This window comes from Lasioglossum baleicum, chromosome 11 (assembly GCF_051020765.1).
Source record: "Lasioglossum baleicum chromosome 11, iyLasBale1, whole genome shotgun sequence".
In the NCBI taxonomy this organism is placed as follows: Eukaryota; Metazoa; Arthropoda; class Insecta; order Hymenoptera; family Halictidae; genus Lasioglossum; species Lasioglossum baleicum.
The window spans coordinates 11,474,931-11,497,473 of NC_134939.1; the positions used below are offsets into that span (position 1 = coordinate 11,474,931).

General features: G+C 43.1%; 1 protein-coding gene and 1 long non-coding RNA gene across 7 annotated transcripts in view; one reads left to right on the top strand and one right to left on the bottom strand.

Annotated features, from left to right (window-relative positions):
• Ppn (proteoglycan-like sulfated glycoprotein papilin) overlaps positions 1–20,340 on the bottom strand; it is a 133,845-nt gene extending 113,505 nt beyond the window's left edge. For 3 of the 6 annotated variants that reach the window (XM_076433875.1, XM_076433876.1, XM_076433873.1), the window contains exon 1: positions 16,635–20,106. In XM_076433875.1, the coding sequence (XP_076289990.1) occupies positions 16,635–16,657 (23 nt within the window). In that variant the 5' untranslated portion in view covers positions 16,658–20,106. Of the gene's footprint in view, positions 1–16,634; positions 20,107–20,150 lie in introns of those variants that run through there. The other 3 variants (XM_076433877.1, XM_076433878.1, XM_076433874.1) reach the window with 2 other exon arrangements.
• On the top strand, positions 18,341–21,494 carry LOC143213747 (uncharacterized). Its single transcript, XR_013010026.1, has 2 exons — positions 18,341–18,734; positions 20,104–21,494. It is a non-coding gene; the product is annotated as an uncharacterized LOC143213747 (long non-coding RNA).
• Positions 21,495–22,543: the final 1,049 nt, after the last annotated feature.

Sequence of the window (22,543 nt, forward strand, 5' to 3'; positions counted from 1 at the left end):
ATTCACCGTGGCTTCGTACACACTCGATAGTCACATTATAATACAGAAAAATTTACGATTCCAAGGCTCTGATAGATGACGTCTGAAGATACTATGCCTGACGTATGTAGTTTTGCCGTGCGCCAATGCATCTGCTGTCGAAAGTGAATAAGCAAGCACCGAGAGATCATCCCCTTGACGTTTCAGTGAGTCGTAGAAGGAAATTCAGATTTCTCTATCGAGAGAGTAGTAGTTCTTTAAGTACCCCATTATATCAGTCAGATGGAAATTAAATATTGAAAATTAGACAAGACTTAAACGGAATTGTTACACGGACATTGTTAAACGGAATAAAAAAAGTTTATCCAAATAACCTCAGAAATCATCCCTTTCAAGGAAGTACATTTTTGAGACACCCTGTATAATCATAGTTGATAAGAAACACATTGTACATGGAGTGGGAGGTTTCGTGTCTTTTGCTAATTTTATTGCGACTTGGTGGATCTCTGTTTCTTTGTGAAACAATTCTTTTTCGCCGACGTGATAAACGGTGTCCGTTGAAAAAAAAAATAATTGACCGATGTTCGGTTAAATCGCCACATTGCACGGAGCCCGTCAAGCGAGAACAATTTGATTCGAAGCTCGAGAGGAGCCGTACCGTGTTCGCGGATGAAAGTTCCAGTCTGGTGCGTTCTCATCTTACAACGTTAGAGACTGCGAGCCGCGGCTGCAATTGCGATCTATGCACCGGAAGTTCCGCGTAATGAGTGTTGCCTTCAAGAGAACGTCGCGTACCATTAAAATCGTGGCCACCGGACGCCATATTTTTTTCCCTCAAACGCGCTACCACCCTCCCTTTGCCAGTCCTCCGCATACATTTTTAACACAGCTATATTTTCTCACACACACGTGCAAAATTTTTTGATCTCTGATTATTGAAACTGTAAAAATACGTTCGCGAGGAACGTACTGAAAAAAAGTGTATTTCTTCATATTTTCATCGTGCAAAATGATATAAAAAATCTGCTCGTAATTCTCATACAAAGTTCATAAATCCAGAATTACCAGAAAAGAAGATGAATAAACTCTATATATGGTGCAAATTCCATCGGAGTTTTGCCGGAAGCGGAGCGATGCGTGAATTCGCATAATATCTCGTTCGGAGTAATTATTAGGGGCGGAATTATCAGCATCCAGTGCTTTATGGAAATCTGTTGTCGGGCTCGTTATGGTTTCGAGAAACAATTTCGCGGGTGTAGTTTGCGAACGGTCGGAGCCGTGTTTCATTCCGGTGGAAGGGGATGTCCTGCGGTTTTTCGACCGCAAAATGAGAAGAGCCGGTCGGCAAATCGCTTCGGACTGTCTGCTCTGTTATTAGTCGCCTCGTACAAGAGGTTCCGCTATGATAAAACGAAGTTGAAAAAGAACAGAGACAAGTCTCGCACTCATTATTCCGCTTTACTCGGTTATCCGCGGCGACGATAATCATTTTTGAGCGACAGTTACGACCGACGCGTACGCGAAAAACCAGACAATGGGCAGCTGCAGCTTTATGCAGATGACCACGCGACGCTATGCACCTGCACACTGCATTTCCATCTGATAAAAATTCGAATGTTTTGAGTGGAAATAAAAAATAAATAAATCACTTTTTAGACCAGTAAATGAAACGGAAACGGTGTAAATTTCAGGCGAATCGGCAGCTTAATTCGAGAAAGCGTACGGTTAGCAGAAAGCAATGACCGGAATGTAAAGTGAACGGTAATTACTGTTCCGCATGTCCAGCGATTAAGTGGAAATAACTTATCGATACTGTCGTAAGGCGATACGCGACGTACATAGTAAGTGATAAGTGGTAATAATTGAGGCAACACAAGCCTAAACCACACGTGGAACGTGTACCCTGTCTACGATATACGACGTGTATCGCAGTTTGCGATCGAAAACTGGTCGGTCGATGTGTGTTGTAACTTGTAACGCGTCGCACGCGAAAATCGATTGACTGACAAAATTATATGGCGTTTAAACACCGACACCTGTTATAAATCTTTTTACAACCACTGAATTTCCGTATTAACACCGCTTCGCTGTTCTGGGTACAACAAGCGAGACGGGAAACACCTTCACGAAACGGAATACCTATCATATTTGAAACGAGGATGTTGGAAATCAACGTCGTGTTTGACCAAGTTCTTTTAGAAATCATAAAAAGTATTATATAAGTGGATGTAGCAATCGGCGACCAGCGAGATCTGCAATCCGACCAAATACCAAGCAGGATTCCGATGAATCATTTCATTAAATGGATGACAGAAATACGTTTATGCGGGTTTAAATCAGATTTATCACTGTCGTTCTATTTTCAATTTATAGAACGTGTTGGAAATTTCTTTCAACCTCTCTTTTCTCACATTTTTTAAACGAAAACATTTTGCCATATCTATTGGCAGGCAGCGAGTAAATTCCGCATGCATTCTCAATCTCGATTTCGTTCAATTATCGAGGTTTCGCAGCACAACAGCATACTTCACCAGAAAGAACATCGATCCGTAGAAGCAATTTCAATCCTGCGAATCTCCACGGATGAAGCCAACATTTCCAGAGAACCTGATCATCTCGTTCGTACACCGAACCCTCCATTCAACCAATTTAATCACAGATGATCGCTAGAGCTTCAAAACAGACTGTGGCTGAACGTGTAAACCACGTGTGATTGTACGTGCGCAGCTTCGTCGGTAAATTGCGAATTATATACAATCAAGATAAACCTTAAACCGATCATTTTTGTTTCGTTTTTGTCTCGTGTCCTTGTCCCGCTAAAACAGCGGGGGCGGACCAAAATCGACTAAAGCCGGATCCCCGAAATCCAGTCTAACCAAAAGAGAGCGAACCGCGCTCTTCTACTTCTGTGTGGATCGGATCAAGGCACCAGTACCGCGCAGAGGCGGCAGAGCAGGTTGCTGAGCTGGGAAAGTGTGTTCCCGCGCCGCGACGCTGGAAGCGTCGGGTAGCTAGAAGAAGAAGAAGCGCGACGGGCAGGAAAGTAGCGGAAGAGAGAGAGAGTCTGGTCCGAGAAAGAGGAAAGCCCTGGCGGTAGAAGAGAAAATCCCGGACGGGACAGAGAGGCGTCCGAGCGTCGTGGTCGATGAGAAAGCGACGTGATAGGGCTCGGGGAGGCGTGCGACGAGGACGAGGCGACCGAACGGAGCAACAGAGTGCGACGTGTCAGGTCTCGGTGCTACCAGGAGAACATGAACGTGCCGAGCGTAGCGTGTCGGTTGACGAAGGGCGTTCTATCCGTTGCCTGGAAAGAGGGAAAAAGACGGGGCACGATGCCGGCCGCCGCGCCGCCGGCCTGGCGGAAGAAAGAACCCTAACTGCGAGAAAGAGAGCAACAAGCTGACGATGGGAAAGGACAAGGCCCGCGGCGGCGCCGATGCGAACGAACGGGACAGAAACACGAAGAGAGAGAACGAGAGGAGACGAGCTGAGCCGAGGCGAGTCGAGTCGGCTCGGGTCGGATCGGGTCGATTTGTAGCGGAACCGAGAAGAATTCCGGGGCTGACAGAGAGCAACAGGTTGCCGTTGGGGGGGGAAAGGAGAACCGGGTGGTGGAGGTTGCTCGGATGGGGGATGCGACCCCAGAGGAATTCCACGCTGATAGCAGCACGATACACGCGTCGCGACACGTTCAACAAAATTAGCGGACACCCAAGGACCTGCGGACGCACGCCCTTGTGACCCCGTGATCGCCTGCCCGAGATTATGCTGCACTGTGATTTCTGGCTTGATAGACGGTCTGCGTTGGTCGACGTTTTGCGGCTTGGAAAGTAATTGATTGTTGCATGAAGAGGTTTGACACTTTGTGGTCCTGCGTCGAGCCGAAATGAATGGTCTGGCCAATGTCTAAGCGGTAAACTCTGCAGACTACTATTTAGAGTACCTGGCGCACAAAGTGCCTAGCGGATAAATTGCTTAGTTTATAAATTACCTATGGTTTGTCCCGGAGTTGGGCAAACGTTTAATCAACGATTGACTACTTACTTCAATCCTTAATTGCAATTAACAATTAATCTCGTAGTTTAGTCGTCAATTGCGGTTAACGATTAAATTTCTACTTTAGTCGTTAATTGCGATTAACGATTACATTCCTTTTAATTGTAATCGTCGATCGGATAATTGATTAATGATTACTGCTGAAATTTCGAAATGAGATACGGAATCAAAACTATGTATATATGAATACTGACAAAAATGTAAACTGAGTTTCTTTTAATCAACGATTGACGATTAACTTCATCAATCGATTGATCCAATCGCCGATTTTTCGATGATTTCTTCTTTTAATCAACGATTGACGATTAACTTCATCAATCGATTGAATCAATCGTCGATTTTCCGATGATTTCTTCTTTCAATCAACGATTGACGATTAACTTCATCAATCCATTGAATCAATCGTCGATTTTTCGATGATTTCTTTTTTTAATCGTACACATTAATTAATCAATCATGATTAAAATTTTAATATCGATTAATGCCCAACTCTGGTTTGTCCAACGAGACGAGACAGTAAAGGTAAAGAAATGCGCTTCTCAGATAGTTAGCAAGGACGGTTACTAGTGCTTCACTTACTCGTCTCGTTGAAGTGAGACTATGTGGGTATAGTACCTAATGTTTCTAGTGCATAAATGGCCGAGGATTGCATAGTGCCTCAAGTGCCTAGTGGCTCGAGTTACTAGTGGTTACTATTTTGTACTTGGAGTGCCTAGAGACCAAGTGCCTAGAAACCTAACAGCCTGAAGACCAAAATCCCTACAACCCAAAGCCCCTAAGTACAAACTGCAAAGTCCAAATCCAACTTAATCTCCACTCGAATTTTAATCGTGGTACCATATACACTGACTTACAGGACCAAAAGCAACACGCTTTCTCATCCGAAGGGCGACCAGCTCAGCAACGTAATGACGTTCGGTTTTATGCAGACACACTGTCTGGCTCGGCACCACGAGCCACGGTCATCCGCCACGTGAATCATATTTAATGCAACAACGCAACGGCGGCGAGCATCAGAAGCGATCGTAAACCTCCCTGAGCGTCGGTGGTCAGCAACGCACCGCGTCAATTTTTTGCCGTCCGCTGCCTGGTGTGCAGTGCACTAACACGAGAAGACGAAGATTCTCCACGGTCATCCAACTGTTCATTCTCGATCGGTTGAGACCATGGTCCATCGATAAACGAAGAATTAAAACAGCTCCTTTCGCTGGCACTCATCGTTTTCTTCTCTTCCTCTCCCGTGGCAACCGAATATTTAATATTAATCGGGAGCGAGAGTCGTTCGGGCTCCTTATTACGAGGATAAAATGCTGATGTCATTTTGATTATCGCGAAATGATCGGTGTCTTTTTATCTTCTCGAGAATCTCCAAACTGAATCGAATAACTTCTCATTATGAACGCTGTCGATAAAAATTCTTCGGCCGTTCATGTAGATCGAGCTGCGATTTCTTTTAATTCTTTCCTTCCAATATTTTTTACCTGTTTCGATTAATTATCCTCCGTTCCCAATTTTAATTTTTATTTTATATATAGTTTCAGGATAAATTAATAAATTATTTTACTAACAGTTCAAAAAATTATCTTCAGTCTTGTCGATATTTCTTACGCATGAACAATTAAACAAAAGTTTTTAAATCGACGACTGGCGTGGTTAATTGTTACCGAAGAGCAGAGCTGTAATTGCTTGAAAGTTACCCAATCAGAATCAATACTGTTTCAATAAATTCCAATTTCTCGCTTTAAATCAAGAGAACCCAACATCCCCCGAGTCAATATCATCCGAACAAAAGTCCCACCGACTTCCGATTCCCCTGGCAATCTCAAGGACGTCAAACCGAATCCCTATCGTGGTATTTCATCGGCAACTCCCACACAAAAATGAACAGTCGCGCCGTGTGTACACAGTCCACGCGTCGTTTGTTCCCCTCGGAGCTGCAGCAGCAGCAGCATCATCATCATCCTCTTCGGAGGATCTACCATGCGTGTATACGAGGATCCGAGCGAACAATCATGTCCCTCCTTGCTCCTTTTCTGTCTTTCCCTACATCCCCTTTGTTGCTTCCTTTGACAGGTATCTCGTGGTCCTCGTAATTACCATGGTCAAACAATGCTGGAGGGATCGCTGCATGCTCGTATTTGTAGAATCGATTCTCGTGCTCATTGCTGCTGCTGTTTCCACGATGTTGCTGACACTGCAGTTCGTAGAACGTGACTCATGGTCTAGCAACTCTCTTTCAGCATTTGATTATTATTCAGAAATGCAGACAATGGATTTTGTTGGTTGGACGTGCGTGAACGCAGAATCTTCGTTAGTAGCTATTAATTGTATCTTGATGTTGTTTTGAACCATAGCGTTCAGAATTGAGTCTCTACCAAAGAATTATTCTTGCCCTTTGCTAACTAAAAATATCGTACCATTTGAAGCACGACGTTTGCTTCAAGTATAAAGGGGTAAACCCAAGCAACAAGAAAAATCGCAATGTTTATGTACGAGGAGTGCCGCACAATTTCCACCGGGCCGCAATAACTCACGAAGTCATTATTGCCGTCGCGCACCGTCAGGAAAACTCCGCGTATTTTTCGAAAGTGTGTAAACCGTCGGCAAAGTTCTCGAAAACTTCAAACTTCCCGCGATATTACTTCCGTGAAGTTAACCGGGCACAATGTCCGACCTCTGCAAACTGCAACCATCCAGAGTGGGAGAGAGAGAGAGAGGATGATGCTGTACCATTCTTGTATATCATCCTAAAGTGTTTGCGAACTGAAGAATCGTTGAGCCAACGCACTTCGTTTACCCGGAGGAAAATTGATTGTTTCTTTCGAAAGATATTAACTTATTAATATCAATCTCTACGGGGAATGTTGCGGGTACGTTGACTCCTATGATTCAATTAGGTTGCATGATCTGGTCAAATCTTCCGAGAACTAATTATTAAGGGGCATGACATTGAAACGGAAAGGGAGGAGGAGGAACTGCATTAATTGAAAAATTGTTCCTCGTTGTGAGTCGTGAATAAACAATGAACTTAGAATCTTATAGAAACACAAGTATATTTTTGCGATATAAATTTTATTTTGGAGATGTGTTCGAGCGAATACTTTCTGCAAAGTAACATTTATTGTTCTATTTGTGGAGGATTTGTTCGGTTCGGTGAACTTTCCAAGCAAGAGAAATTCCATTCAAATATCACCGCGTATCAATTTCGAACTGTCTGAGGTGGGAGTCTGGAGAACGACAGCCTAACAAGACAGAAAGGACGTCTCACGGTGTCACCGGCCTCTCAAGCTCTAGCTTATCGGCTCCGCGTCAGCTTGCATGAACTGTAGAAAATATTTAGGTGTGACATCGGCCTCGGAACTTTTCTGGACAACGCGCAGTATTGAACAACGTCATTTATGCACGATCTTCTCGAATGAAGAATGTCTTCTACGAGATAGAGACGAATGTTTCATGAATTATCACACACATAAGTTCGCAAGGAAGAAATATACAGAGCCACATGAAATTACGTCTTTCGACAAGAAAGATATCTAAAAACAAATATTGAAGTAACATGGCCACGTTATGCTTCCTGAAGTTAATCTTTTCAGGAAATTGATTTACGTTCATTCTGAATTGAGACTGATCTGAACGAGTTCCGCGAGCCTGAGAGTACAAAATCGAACGGAAGCGTTGAAAAAGGAGGACAAAGGGCTGCGGGAGGAGTGAGAAAGGACTGCAACCCTTGACGGGGAGAGCAAGGACCAGACGAGCGCAATCGAAAGGGCCATTGTCGGGAGAGAGGAATCGGGGACAGGATATTACTCGTTAGTTGTGATTCGAACTTCTTTTATTACGACATTGTCTACCCCCCTTCCTGTTATCGAAAGCCCCCCGATATTAAAATACGTTCTCCGCGTTAATGAGCGGGACCCGGCAATTTTGTAATGACGATAATTATGACGGCGCGGCGTATTGTGCGAACGTATATCGGAAAACATCGGGATCCATAGAAACAGTTTCGGCATTGTCCCCGTATAATTCAAGCTGGAATATGTTTGCTCATTTCTGGCGGGACCAGTTCGGAAATTGATTCTAATTAAAGGAAACTGTTTGCCGCGGATTCCATGGGAACATCGAATAAGATCTCAATTAGCCTCGCCTGGCTCATCGAAATTAAATAAACGCTGCTGCTGCTGCAGAACGATCAAACTGAAATACCAGCTGTGCGCTCAAAGGTGAAACAATTAAAATCAATTATTCTTCTCTCAAAATGATCGGTGTGTGTCAATTCTAACAAAACTGGATGAATCCTCTTGATCCTGGATCGAAGAAGGGATCACTGTGTCCGAGAAACTCGTTTTCTAATTGATACATCCCCCGCGATCAATGTCACGGGCAAGAACGTTCAAGGACACGGGAAAATGGTGGCAGCAATCCTGTTTTCCGACCAGCCATATCAATCCAGTTCTATAAATAATGGAGGTCCGTCCATCCAGTTCATAAATAATGGAATCCCACTCGGCGTATTGCCACTGACAAGAATTGACTGCCCACTCTTCGGAATTCGAGGATTCGAAGGAGAGCCCGGCTATTATTCCACGTAGACGAGCAACGTAGATCCCGATGAATACTCCCACGCATGTATTTTTAATAGTCTCCACCACCACGTCAGCTCCTTATTTATTTAACACGGCGCTCGGTGATCTAATTCACCCGCCAGAAGAAAAATCATGCTGGTGCATCCCGACGAGGATCGATGCTTCGAAATTCTCTTGAGAGTTTTTCGTAACCCTCGTAGAGTCTTCAGGGAGAAAATTCACCTAATTTTTATGTTTAGGCACTGTATACAATTTGTGCACCCTTGAAAATGGACTCCGGCAGCGAAAGGAGTGAATTTCCATCGGGCTGTGTTTTTATTAAAGCCTTGCGGAGCCTGGCGTTTTCTCTTGGTAGTTCTCTTTTGCGGTGGTGTTTCCCGGAACATCGTAAATTTCAAGTCTCTCTGCGGCCCTTCGCGGTGACGCCTCCGGAAAGGTCGCGCCGGAAAGTCCAGGAGCTGAGGCTTGTCCTTTTCGGCTGACCTTTCTCTTCGTCGTCGAAAAGTCTCTCCTCTCCTCGCCACTCTCTCAGCTCACAGAGCACATGCGAGAGTGCCCGCGGAAAGTTTAACGTCGACCGTTGACCTGGACTTTCCGAATTATTCAACAAGATCCCCGACGCGACCCCGGCCCCCAGAGATATTGGAGTTGTTCCGTGAACGCCGGAAGTTCGAACACCCTTCTTCCCCGTCCCATCCACTGAACCCGCGATACTTAATTCACGAAACTACGCTTTGTCGCCCTCGCCACCCAACCCTGGTACACCCTACGCCCGCCATCAGACTATCGCTTCGACCTATCCACCTAATTCGATTATGGAGGAATCGTAACTTGGTTAGCCGGCTGCCGATTGACAGCCGATCGGTGGACATTGATTTCTAGGGTGGTAATTTTTCTACCGGGCGGCTGAATGATTAAGGGATGAGGATCGATGGATTGAACATTCTGTCTGGAGAAATTGATGAAGTGCGACACTAAATGAGACGGATGTTTCTTATAGCAGTTTGCTTGATTCATCATTCAATCTACTAATTGATACCAGGAATACGTGTTCACAATGTGGGAACTAATCCTTTGCAAGCTTGGTTTCGAATCTATGCAAGATTAGGACTGAATAATGAAGGGATGGAAGGCAAGATTAACAGATTTGAATAGAATAGACGATTAGGGGATGTTGTCCTCTACTGGTAAGGCCGCCAGGTTCGATTTTGTGGCTAGTCTTCATTAAGGCCAGAACACTTTTAGTAACGACAAACACAAGGTAGATGGATTGCCGATTGACATTTTATTAGCGAACATTGATTTGCAATTCGGGGATTAATCCGTTGTGACATGGATCGATGCGAGATCAGTTCTGAGTAATTAGGGGATGAAAGCAAAGATCAACAGCTTTGACTGTGTAGTTAGACATTGCACAATAGGATCGATAATTAGGGGAGATAGAATTTCTAAACATAAATAGAAATTACGCTGAAAGCCACATTAACACTAAAAATGACATAGATTGGTTTTATTTAGACTTCGTGCGGCTCCTATTGTATTATCATTATTATTATTACAATAATTGCGAAATAAAAAATCTGCAAGAAAATAATTTATAATTTCCTCTAACAATGTTCCGTTAGAATTTAGAAACAATGTAAACCTATTTACTGTAAGCCAAATGTAATAATATTGTACTTGCTATATAAACCACTTGATTTAAAGCAATAAATAAATAAATAAAAAATCTGGAACCGGTCTCAAAATGACGTTAGGTAAATGGTGGTAGGTTTAGTCTCAATGAAAACAAAGGTAAGGAAAGAATAATGTCCATTTTTTGACACTTTGAATCGCCAATAATTTGAATGAGGACGCCATTGACGTAAAATACCTGTCGTGGTTACAATAAGATTTTATCAGGCGAGGTGAATCGCAGTAATGAATAGCTCGTTTCGATGCACTGAGAGCATGATCATCGTTTCAAGACAGCGCTAACACGAGCGGCAAAGGGCGTACAGTCGGCTGGATCAAAGAAACGCGAAGCCCTTCTTATTAATTCATGATAATCGGCTACCCCTTTATGAAGGTTCTCGATTATTCAGGAAACTTTGTAGCGCTCGTGTTGCACACACGCTGCATACTTAACGATTGCATATTAAACGAGTGGCACCGTAAAATAAAACTCGCGGAAACCGATCGAAAAACGCGCGATAACGCTCGCCGCGTTTCATCTGGAATATTAGATGAGAGCTAATTAGTTGGAGCCGAGTTAATAGAACTATGAGGAAAGGCGAGTTTAGACGATGAAACGAGTCGAGAGAGATAACACAATGGAGCAAAATAAACGGCGGAACAGTTAATGAAGCAAATTCCTCTTTTTGCCTGTGAAAACAACGGACTTGAGGTAATTATTGAACGGTTCCCGGGGATCCTCGCCGAAATTGTCGTTTCCACGGATCATATTCGATATCGCGAATCGAGAATCAATTTCTGCGCAATTATTGAGTTTACTCGGTTTAAAGCATCGGTAAAAATTCTGTTAGCTTGCTTTACTGTTATTATTTAATCGCGGCAAATATTGCTTCTCTCGTTTTCTCTTTCGTTGTTCCAACGATGACCCATTTCTCGGTGTACCTCAATTATCTCTTCTGAACAATAACGTTGCATTTTTCTATGAAACGAATCTAACTACAGCAAGAAATATTACAAAATAAATAACTCGAAAATTATTATTTGGAAAATTCAAAGTTGTATACATAAAATCGTCCACCTAAAATAAGAAGATGGATTATTATTTTTGTAATTACAGTTGGGTAAACAACGGGTCGGCGAATGTTAGGGTAGTTTTCGCTGCGTATTAACTTAAGGGAACAGAAATAACAGCTGCCACAGCAGGGAGCCGAAATAACCCAAGAAACATGAGATTGTCCGTTACTTTGGAGAGTGTTCCTCCCAGTTTGGGAATTCCAACGTATTCGCAAACGTTCCCCCGTTTCTCTGCGATTTACTTCGACCGTCCCATGTCTGTCAACCCCCTTCGGGCAAACCTCATAGCAAGAAAAATGGGCGATACTCGGGAAACGTCTGGGGGACACACCATATTATTTCTTTTATTAATGTTTTCCTTATTTACACAGTCAAATTCTAGCTAGCTTCTAAAGATTCATTTTGAGGAATAAGCTCACAATAATCGGAATAGAGGAGAAATTGTTCCCAGTAGAAAATCAAATAAAATCTCTTATAGATTTGAACACGAGTGTGTGGATTTAAATTCTTAGGTTTCAACATTTTAGGAAAGTGCAAGTCAAGGATGATTGAGGCAGAGTTATTTTAACTTCTAAGCAGAATTGGCCCTGCCACGCCAACTTCCATTCCAATTCTGTGTGCACTCGTGTTAGCTCACGAAAAGGAAGTGCAACGATGACGGAGGAGCGCTTTGTCGCTTTGAGGCGCGATTAACCTTGACAGACACGGTCCATCTTCCAGTGGAAACGCGGTATCCGCTAATCGTTTCAAATGGCTTTGAATCGGTCCGCTTATCAAGAGCCTGAACGCTTTACTCTCGCTTCCACTGAATTCTACAGTCGCCCTTGGAATGAGGACATAAATACACTCCTCTCTGACAAAAATCTCTCCATTAGAGTCTTTAAACAATTAAGGTATTAGATACTCTAAAAATTGTGTAAAATTTATACGTGGTAAAAGTCTAGTCTGAATTCGGCTACTTCACATTGCTGCAAGTCGTTTAAACAGCTCGATATTCGATGTTTAACAGCGCGATAACACAGCCAATGCGATGAATACATGAAACGTATCGTAACTTTCGCGGTGACATTACTATCCTCTGTTATAGATGACAAAGCACACGTATCCATTTGAAAATACGCGCAACTGCACTTCGCCATTGCACTCCGCCGCAATAATTTTTAAACGTATTGCACCCGTTCTCCTAAATTCATTAACAGTTCCAGCTACCCGCGATATTACTGGCTTTCATTATTCCGAACTGTCCACCGAAAAGTCAACGAGCACTATTATAAATTAGACAAACACTGCATTGTAATGATACCCATTTTGTGCAACAGATTCTGCCGTGGAAATTATGCGATAAAAATGAAGCGGTAAAAAATGTATATATTCGTGAGACCCATAATTTTCGAAAGGAGAACCGCGGCGGTAATACATGTTCCACGGAACAGTGATTAATCATTCGGGGCTCGAAAATACGAGAACGAAATTTCTGTCCTGGTCAAATCATCGTTCCACTTGTACCCTTTATGACATGAACATATCGCCGGCAAGGCCGTGGAATCGTTTTGTTCCGTAATATTCCGGCGAGCTGATCTTGCTCCTCGTCTGCGAGTGAGACCACCGTCGTAACGAAATAAGAGAAAATCCTCGAAGCACCCGGGTTCAACGGAAAAGCTTTGGATGCCTGTGGTCTCCGCAGGAACCGTAATTAACACACCTTGAAAGCAGCGTAGCCGCTCGAGAACTTCTTCTTCCTCTGACCTTCTTCCGACTCTGGAGCATAAGCCCATTTGAAAAAATTGTTGATACGCCTTTGAGCCAATGTATCATCGTGGAAGACGGCAGGCTCTTCGCTAACAATCGGATTGGGGCTGTTCAACCCTACTGTGTGCATATTACTGCGTTTTTATAATCAGATAAATTCCAAAAATTTTATTATGTGTCGCTTAATTAAACTGTACATTTTACTGAAATTTTACTATCTCGCTACGAATCATTTTTAGGTAGATTTTGAAGGTCGCTTAAGGGTTAACCACATCGATCGGGTTATCAATGGCCTCAGTATCGCAGCTTAGACCAACTATCTACAATGTTACGGTATTTGGAAGCATGGCAACAGTGTGAAGATACTTGTAGCTTGTGGTCTATCCAAACTGGCCGAGGGAAGCCCTTCGGATCCACTTTCCAACGGCTCGCGCGATAAGGCACGCGGAATTAATCGCATCTCGTGTCGCACACGCCTCCTTTCACCATTTTTCTTCCTCGCGTGCCCTCTTTTTATTTTTCGGTGAGCCGGTGGAACTGTTGAGGCAAGCTCGACCAAACTGGCCGTGTGTATTTTGCACAGTTGAATTTAAAATCTGACGTATTACACGCGTCCCCGGTGTACAGAGTGTACGGCGTGTTCGGAGTGTACAGAGTCGGAAGGACATCTACATAGAGGCAGGAATTAGCATAAGCCATTGTCCTGGGAGCCAGACCAGGCCAGGAGAATGCTATCTGAAAGCTCGCTATACAATAACCCTCTGCAAACCGCAGGTGGAGTACTGTTATAACCGTAAATCCGATGAAAACGTATCGCGCGCTTGCGGCTGGCGTCATGATTCCATTCGATGCCGGCCCAGAAATTACGAGCTCACAATTAAACGATTATTATCGGACGCCGGGAATCGTGTCGATTTCAATTGCCACCGGATGTCTTGATAATGCCGACGGAGCCGCGATAATCGTCCCCCGGCCGCGATTAAATTGATCCGAATGATCCAGCGATCCAGAATCGACGCGCGACGGATGCGCCACACAAGCATCAATACCCAATAAACGACATGCGGAATTAGATGTCACCTTTCCTGCGGGAAAGTCCAAAATTTGATATTTTCAGATGGGCGACTTTTTTGCCGTAAGGTTTATGAATCAGATTTTGTGGATGTGTGTAAAATTAAATTTGATAAATGATGTTTACGGAGAGATTGTACGTAATGTGACAGAAAGTTCATCTAAATCCTCTACAAAAAAAAAACACGTTTGAGAGAAGCTGCTCACTTATAAAACCAACTCAACTTTCGACTACATTTCAATTATCTTTCCGGAAATCCGACGATCACCTTCCTCCCTTTCTCTCTCTCTCGGCTTCGAAGAAAAGTGAATCACCCTGTCGGGTCCAGAGATTCAATTTCTAGTTGTCCGCTTCGGTTCGACAAGGAAAACGAGACGAAAAAACAAAAAGGAAGAGCAACTTCCCGGTCGTCTATTTCATAACGCTGACAACTTTCGGTTCGACGTAATTCCCGAATGATTCACGAACGCGTATCCCTTTTTTATCGTTCGATCCTCGACGTTCCCACCCCCGTATCGTTAATTAAAGAGCGTTTTTCACGTGACGGGGAAAAAAAAATTTTACACATGACGCAACAAGACGTGTGGCGTGTTTTGACGAATGACGAGAGCAAAGAGAAAGAGAGAAAGAGAGAAAGAGAGGAAGAAGAGAGGTAGTAAGAGAGAGAGAGAGAGAGAAAGATGTGTAGGGCACATATGTCTCAGCGTGGTCTCAAGAAACTCGCCAGAGGGTCTACCCTAACCGGCACATGCGAATTGTGTAACAGGAGGATCGTAAAAATCCGAGAGCCGTCGAGAGCCAGTATTTTTCAATGAATTTTCACACGAGCAGGCGGGAGCAGGTCCCCGGGGCTCTGGTCGCGTCCAATTAAATCTCAGCCGGGAAACACGTGAACCCACTTTACCCTTCTAATTCCCTTATTTGACGGGAAATCGGAAAAATCGTCAATTTCCTTTATATCGCCGTCTCTCCGAACATCGACCACCGCAAATGATTGATCGCTATTCTCTGTGGATGCTGTGTGACAGATTATGCTCTGAATTATATCTGTTTATCAAATTAGCACTGTGGAATTTTATGCAAATCAGAAATTGTCTTCATTTATACCAAGAAACAGGAATTCGATAAAAAGAATGTATTTCCTCTATTAAAATTATTTTAACGACTAGAAAATTCGTAAAAATGTTCGTTTATTCTTCTGTATTTTTGTTAATGTCTTCGTCGTTTCGTGTACTGTGGTTAGTCATTTCTGTATTAAATCTTGATGAAATGTACGAAAGCTGAAGATTAGTGGTGAACCAGGTGGTTCATAATTTTTTACTTCTGGTGAAATTAATCAGGCTAATGGGCTGATATTTTTTCACAAAGATTAAAAAAATTGAAGAATATCGTTACATTATCATTCACTTATTAAAATGACCAAAGAAACGGAGACTTTTTTATTTCTTTCCTGATACAAACAATTTCAGTTGTACATAAAGATTCATAGTTTACCAATGACACTATCAATTTCATTTCACAAATGTTAGGAAGTTCGACTGGAGTCACTGCAGGGTTTCGTATGTATGTAGAAGGGTTCGCTTTAAATATGAAGTTACTGGTGACGACCTGTAAAAATTGCTAAAATGAGTGGAAGGAATCGTTGAAAAATTGTATAGAAAACCGGAGGTCATGCGGTGTCAACGTCCCAATCTCCGAATCAATGCTACGATCGTCAAAAGAATCCCAAAACCCCGGCGAAAGAAGCGGGCAAACGCGACCGACTGCCGCACGGCTCCGTAATTATGTCACAATTGTGCGCCGCGTATGTGGCGTAACACAGTCGGATAAGCGGGGTAATGAGGGCGATAAAAATGCGTGGAGCATCTATTTTTAGAGTTTTTACCAGTTTCGTCACTAATGGGATACCCGTCACGACGCTTCCATAGAAAACCTACACCGGAACACCACATAGGAACGACTTAAAACTCGATGGGACCCAGGAAACGCGATACAACAAACCAATATCACAAACAAGTTAACAAATAAAATATTCTACAGCTTCCAAAGGAAGGAAACCACCCCCGAGACCTAAAAAATACAATCTCTGCACTCTATCACGATCAATCAAACCAAACAAACCATCACGCGAACAAATTAAAAAAGAAAAAAAAATATTTCACAGTTTCCGAAGGAGGAAAACCTACAAAACCACCCCCGAAACCTAAAAAATATCTGCACTCTATCACGATCAATCAAACGAAACAAATTGAAAAATAATTTAAAAAAAAAAATTTCAGAGTTTCGAAAGGAGAAAAATTGGAAACCACCCTCAAAGATACCAGTAATCAACGCACTTCGTCAAGGTCGATTAGAGCGAGCAGTTTCCTTAAAATACAAGTAATGGACAGAGAGAGGAAATTTGACGTTTCCGGGGGTAAAAACGAAAATAAATCTGTTCCACTAACCACGTGCTCCTGGCGGCCGTCATTCCCGCTGAGGATGACCCCGGGGGCGACGCAAGAAACCGGAAAACCCCTCTCGACACTGATATTACAAGGAGAGACCGAAGGCAACAAACGCGCACCACCTTTCGCAGTCGGGAGTCGGCCACTGACTGAACGTGACTCTGATTCTCTGGAACCGGGAGGAGGCTGCGTCGACCGGTCAGGGACCACGAGCCTGCGGCCTTCTGACACTCAAGTCACCGTCAATTTCTCCTCCTCCCCCTTTCTTCCTCTTTCTCTTCCATTGGGCTGTTGCGTTTCGTTTACACACTCGGTTTTCCTCCTTTTTTTCTGCTCCTTCTCCACCTCTCTTTTTTCATTCTTCATAAACAGACGGTCCTCTTTACGGGGAATTTGATTCGACCCGACCTCCTCTCGTACCCAAACTCTGCTTGCCTTGGTCTTCCCTCGCATAGTCGTTGCCCTGGTATTGCAACGAAATAGACGAAAAAATCGTTTGCTAGCAAAAAAATTTAGGTCGCCGGTTTCTTGAACGAGGTTGCTAACCCCATACAAACGACACTTAGCGCTACTCTATGTAGAATAATTTTCAGTCAGAAAACGGTGAAGTCATCTTTAAACTGGGCTATTAGCATCTTTAGCAAGAAATTCGATTTGTCACGATTCAGTGAAGTTTCCGAGAGCTTCTGTACTCGTGTGTGACAAAGCACATGTTCTACATGTATATTATTATTTGCTCTGTGATTTCAAGACGCGTTTATTTTCCTTTCAACACATGAAGAAGCAGCGTTAGCCGTCTCCAGGAAACGTTCTTGCCAAGTATTTCCTGTTTGTATACAATTTTTAAAGTTCGAGGAAGAAGAAATCGAATCTCTGCCGATCCTGACGATTTCTCTTTCCCTTTGTTTCATTTGCGGAATAGAATGCGGACAGACAATGGCAAAGGGATTGCTAATTTCTTCGTTGGATTTTACCCCTCTCGAAGAGACCATTTCTCAGCGCTTATTTGTCAGCCGCGAGCCATTAGGACCGGTAATAAATTAATTGCGATGCATAGCGGTAATTCTAAACAGAGTATAACAGTGGCACACTTTGGCGCACGTTCACGGACGAATTGTGAACAACAGCCATAAATTCTGGGGACTCGTTCATCCATTCATTCAGTCAGTGGCGAGCTCTTCCGCTCCCTCTCTGTCTCTATCTCTCTCTCTCTTTCTCTTTCGACTGCTAGAACTCGACTGTTACATCTCTCTCTCTCGCCGAAACTTTGTCCCTTAATTTAAATTATAACGCTACCTGCAAAATATTGGCGGACCTGCCGCGAATATTATATCAATTTCCGGAATACCGTACTCCTTGCACGTGCATAATTAATTTCCATTTTTGCGTCCGCCCTCTGCACTATCTCTTCCCTAATTTCTTCGTTGGTTTATCGTCTCGTAAAAATTAGTAAAAATATTTGCAGTCGGAGCTATTTTAAATTCGAAAATTAAACATTTCTTCCGGCCTAGAATAATTTCATTCTATATTATTTTTTTCATTTTATGGATATGAAATTGATATAACATGACATACAATTTAACATATTTAATAATCTAAAGAATAGTTTGAATAATAGTGTAGGAATTTTTAACGGCGACTCTGTGAGTCACCACTCGTGTTGGGACCATATCAAAAAATTAATCCGACCAACACAAAACAAAGGAGCCAAACGTCTCGACGCTAATCACTCGACACGAACGCGAATAAAAACGCCACTGTGTCTAATTTCGGCTCCAGCACGGCGCGGGCCAAGAAGACATTTCGTAAAAATTTAATCCACGTCGCGGCAATACAAATTCCCATCGACCTCGGTGGGCCACCTAAATCATCGTTTCGTAAACGTTTCAGAAAATCCGCGCACGTGTCCGCGACCGAAATTCTACGAGCGAGAAGAGGAGGACGATGAAGAGGGCCAGAGGGGATCGTCCTGATGGTTTCTGACCCAGTGTGCATCGCGAGTCGCGTTCAAGGCCGTGGCAGCGAGACAGGAAGAGCAATGGGTTCTGGAAATTCATTCAGCCGCTCATTCACTCGTCCCCGGGCGGGTCTTAATGAAAAGTGAGCCGGCGATTTACGAGCGATCGGCCGATGCGAGCGCTATGCGAGAGAGTCGGGCTCACCGCGAACACCTGATGAATAATGTAAAACGCGATCCGGAGATGGCCCGTTAATAGTAACGAGCGACATTATTCTTCGCGATGGAATACGCAAACGACTCGACGCGACCGGCAGAAGAAGCAGCAAAGAGACGCGAACGATAGAAAGAGAGACCTTACGCGGGGATTCGCGCGTAACAGTCGTAAAACTGATTTTTATGAATTTTTTCCCTTGAGGTCCGATGACGATATGCAAGCAGACTTTCTGGAGAGACGTAGATATGTTCGTAGGCTACGCCAGGATATTTTCTCTATTGCGTTTCGTTGATTGTTTATTGCACAGCGTGGAATAATGTCGACCTGCATTCGGAGCGTGTACTTATATGTGGGTCACGCAGACAGTAAATAAAAATTCAATAAATCGTACACAATTGCAGGCAACAAATTCTGAAAATAAAATCAGCTCGACAACCTCTTCGATACTTGTAAAACAACACTGTAATTTATGTAAGGGATGACTAGTCTACGTCACTTTTAGTGAAGCTGATTTTCTTAATCTCTGAACACGAATGCCGGGACAACGCGTGGAGCCTCGATCAGGATTTTTTCGCATTAGCGACGATTCTTCGCGAGTCCCGTGGACCACCCTTTCGCGTTCCTCTACCGATCCTCTCCGCGATTACTAGCCCTCTTCTCGATCGCGCGCCGCTACGAAGGAAAGTTCGAGCGAACAAAACGCGGCTTCTCAGGAACACCACGCGGGATCTCGAGGCAACGGCTGGAAGTTTTAACGATAAGATTTAATGGCGACGGGGCCACGAACTCTCCCGGCCGGCGTAAATCGTTTTAACAACTATGAACACCCGACGAATTGTTCGCCGAGCTGGCTCTCCCTCTCTTTCTCCTTCCAGCCAATGCTTCTTCTTCGATCGTTCCTTTTACCGTGACGAACGCCTGCGAACTCGATTTCGAGCGACTTTTGCGGACCACGAACTGATTTCGACGTTAGGGGAAAAATTTGAAAAACGACCACTTTAATTATTCTACTGTAACTGAAAGAACCTCATTCAATTTCTTCTAAACAAAACCTCAAAAGAAGCGGTAGTATTCCAAGAACATTCCAAAAATTTATAAAACATGACCAACGTGATTCGTTACTGCACAATTGCAACCTCTTTTAACACCCCGTTTTAGTTTCCTGCTTCAAACCATCCACACTAATCGATCATAATTTAATTACGATTTTTTAAAATATTGAATGTGGTAAAAGACGTATCACATAAACAAATAAATGAAATTTTTCTGTTCAAGATAAATCTTTTTCTGTTTAGGAAAAGCACACGAGCACACGGAAAAAATCGAAAAGAGCTTGACTAACCGTGTGCATCGACGGCGCATCTTGACGGACGTCAGTTTCCCGGCCGCGGGAATCCTCTCGATCTCGATTTATCCTGTGATCGACGGGTCCTGGATCGAAGGTAGCGGATCCTGAAGACACTGACTCCCGAGAGGTCCTCGCGGAAGGACAAGCGCGTGCAACTCACGAGAGAAAACTGACCGAAAGAAGCGCGGAACACGGAGAGAGAACCGACCCCCGATACCGAGCCTCTTTCGGTCGACAAGAGGGAAAGAGGGAGAGAAGAGAGACGGAGAAAGAGAGAGATATATTAGAGTGGAGAGGGGCGAAGAACGTTGGTGGAACAAGGACTGAGAGATCGTTGGATGCAGAGGACCGATGAGACGAACGAGGGACGAAAGCCGAAGGGTGGAGATCCGAAAGAGAAGAGAAAGAAGAAGGGAAGGGAGAGAGGATCTTGGTGGGGACTTGTTACTCATTCATACTCAAACGCCTCCGCAAATTCTGGTTCCGTGGTCCACTGGTTCCGATCATTCTCACAATTAGTGCTCGAATTCCGAAGCCTGATTAACCTTTACGAAGATTAACTCCTTTAGCTACCCTCTTTACTTATTAAGACACGAGCAATGAGATTTTAAAGGTGTCATTATACAGTGATTTAATTGTTTCAGCCACTTGCGTAAATCATCGAGTTTGTACAGAATTTTTGGCATTCTATCATGAGGAATTGATGTTTGAAAATTGCAAGTGTAGATCCAGGCACTGCAAAAATATAAATAGTTATAGAAAATTGAACGATCTCATTGAATTGGTTTCGCTTCCCTCTCAAAAATGGAATAAAATATAAATATAAATGATTTTTTCTAGTACACGTTTTTTTTGCATATTGGACAGCGTTCGCTGAAATTATTATCGCCACACCGATCGAAACGTCCGCGTTTATCACGATGACGAACAATGAATTTTCCATCGAGCAGGAATTTATAGGAAATGTTGACTTTAACGGAACGTAAAACAAGTGAAAGAACATTATAATCGTGGTATCGGGGTATTGCTCACGTCCCCGGAAATCAGTGAACGCGATTAGCGCACGACCGTTTGTTAATTAACGCCCGGTGTGGTCGCGTGAACAATACGTGTCAAATGCGCAATTCGATTGCCACACAGATCGGATAATACGTTCGGGCAGATCCGTTCTATCCGTGCCAACATGCGCCTTTTATTAATCGACGTTTCGTTTTGTTAATTACGCATCATGGCCGGATTGTCGTGATTGGAATAATTAGTACTGCGCCCGTGGCACAGGTGTTCCCCGAGTAATCCTGTTTCGTGAGCTAATTACACGTACCCCTAGAATCGGTGCACAGAAAAGTTACACAATTGTTTTAACCCATTATTTCCAAATAAGAGGAACAAAAAACTCTCTTAGATTTAAATACTCTTTTTAAAAATAGTTTCTACACATTCTATTATTCTGTGAATGATTTAGAAAAGTATTGTGTCTTTCCTCGAGCTTTAAAATTGATGTTCAATAATAAAAAATTGAAATTAAATGAAAAATTACGTGGATGCCAATTTAGTAAAAACAGGAATGGAAGAATGAGGGATTAAAGTCCATCATTTGATAATTATTCACTTATTGTAATCCCCGTTTCGCAACTAATTGCAGTTTTGTAATGAAATCCCTTCCATATTTAATTAAAGGATAATGTCGTCAAATAAAATTTAATTAATCAATCTACCCGTCAGATTCGACGGAAACTAACTAAGCTGCCGTTGATATTCCACCCCGTATTATATGTCGTATTTTATTCGTCCGAACGGTGGCGAAAATCCGCCAAATCTGCGAAAACTTGCGCAACTCTCGCATAAATTCATCACTTTACACATACAACGATATGGTTTCATCAATGAAATATTCATGAAATACAGACAAATTGAATAATATTTGTCGAATCTTTTTATACTAGGAACACCATTTTCAACTATCAGAAAATCGACATTTTATTCATCGAAAATCCCCGTGAACCGTGAAAGTGAATGAAACGTATTAAACAAATCGTGCTAAAGTGAATGAAACGCGCTGAAAATCTGTGTAAAAATTGATGGAACGTGTCGGAAAACCACATGTAGTAAAAATAATCCTAAGTGTACATTAATTATCACAGATCAGAAAGTTCCATTATTATTGAACGAGTGGCGAAGAAACTTATAATGGGAGGGAATTTGAACTTTAACCTATCGCAACGTGCTCTGCGATCGGTTCGGAGGTTTGAAGCCGATCGATAGTCTTTGGGTGCCACCTGTTATGTGGTCCGGGAAATTTCCGAATCCGAGATTATTAGCGATCCAGCCGTCTGAAATAAGCCACGTGCCGCGATTCGAATCCCTCGCGAATTCATTGACGGATTCGC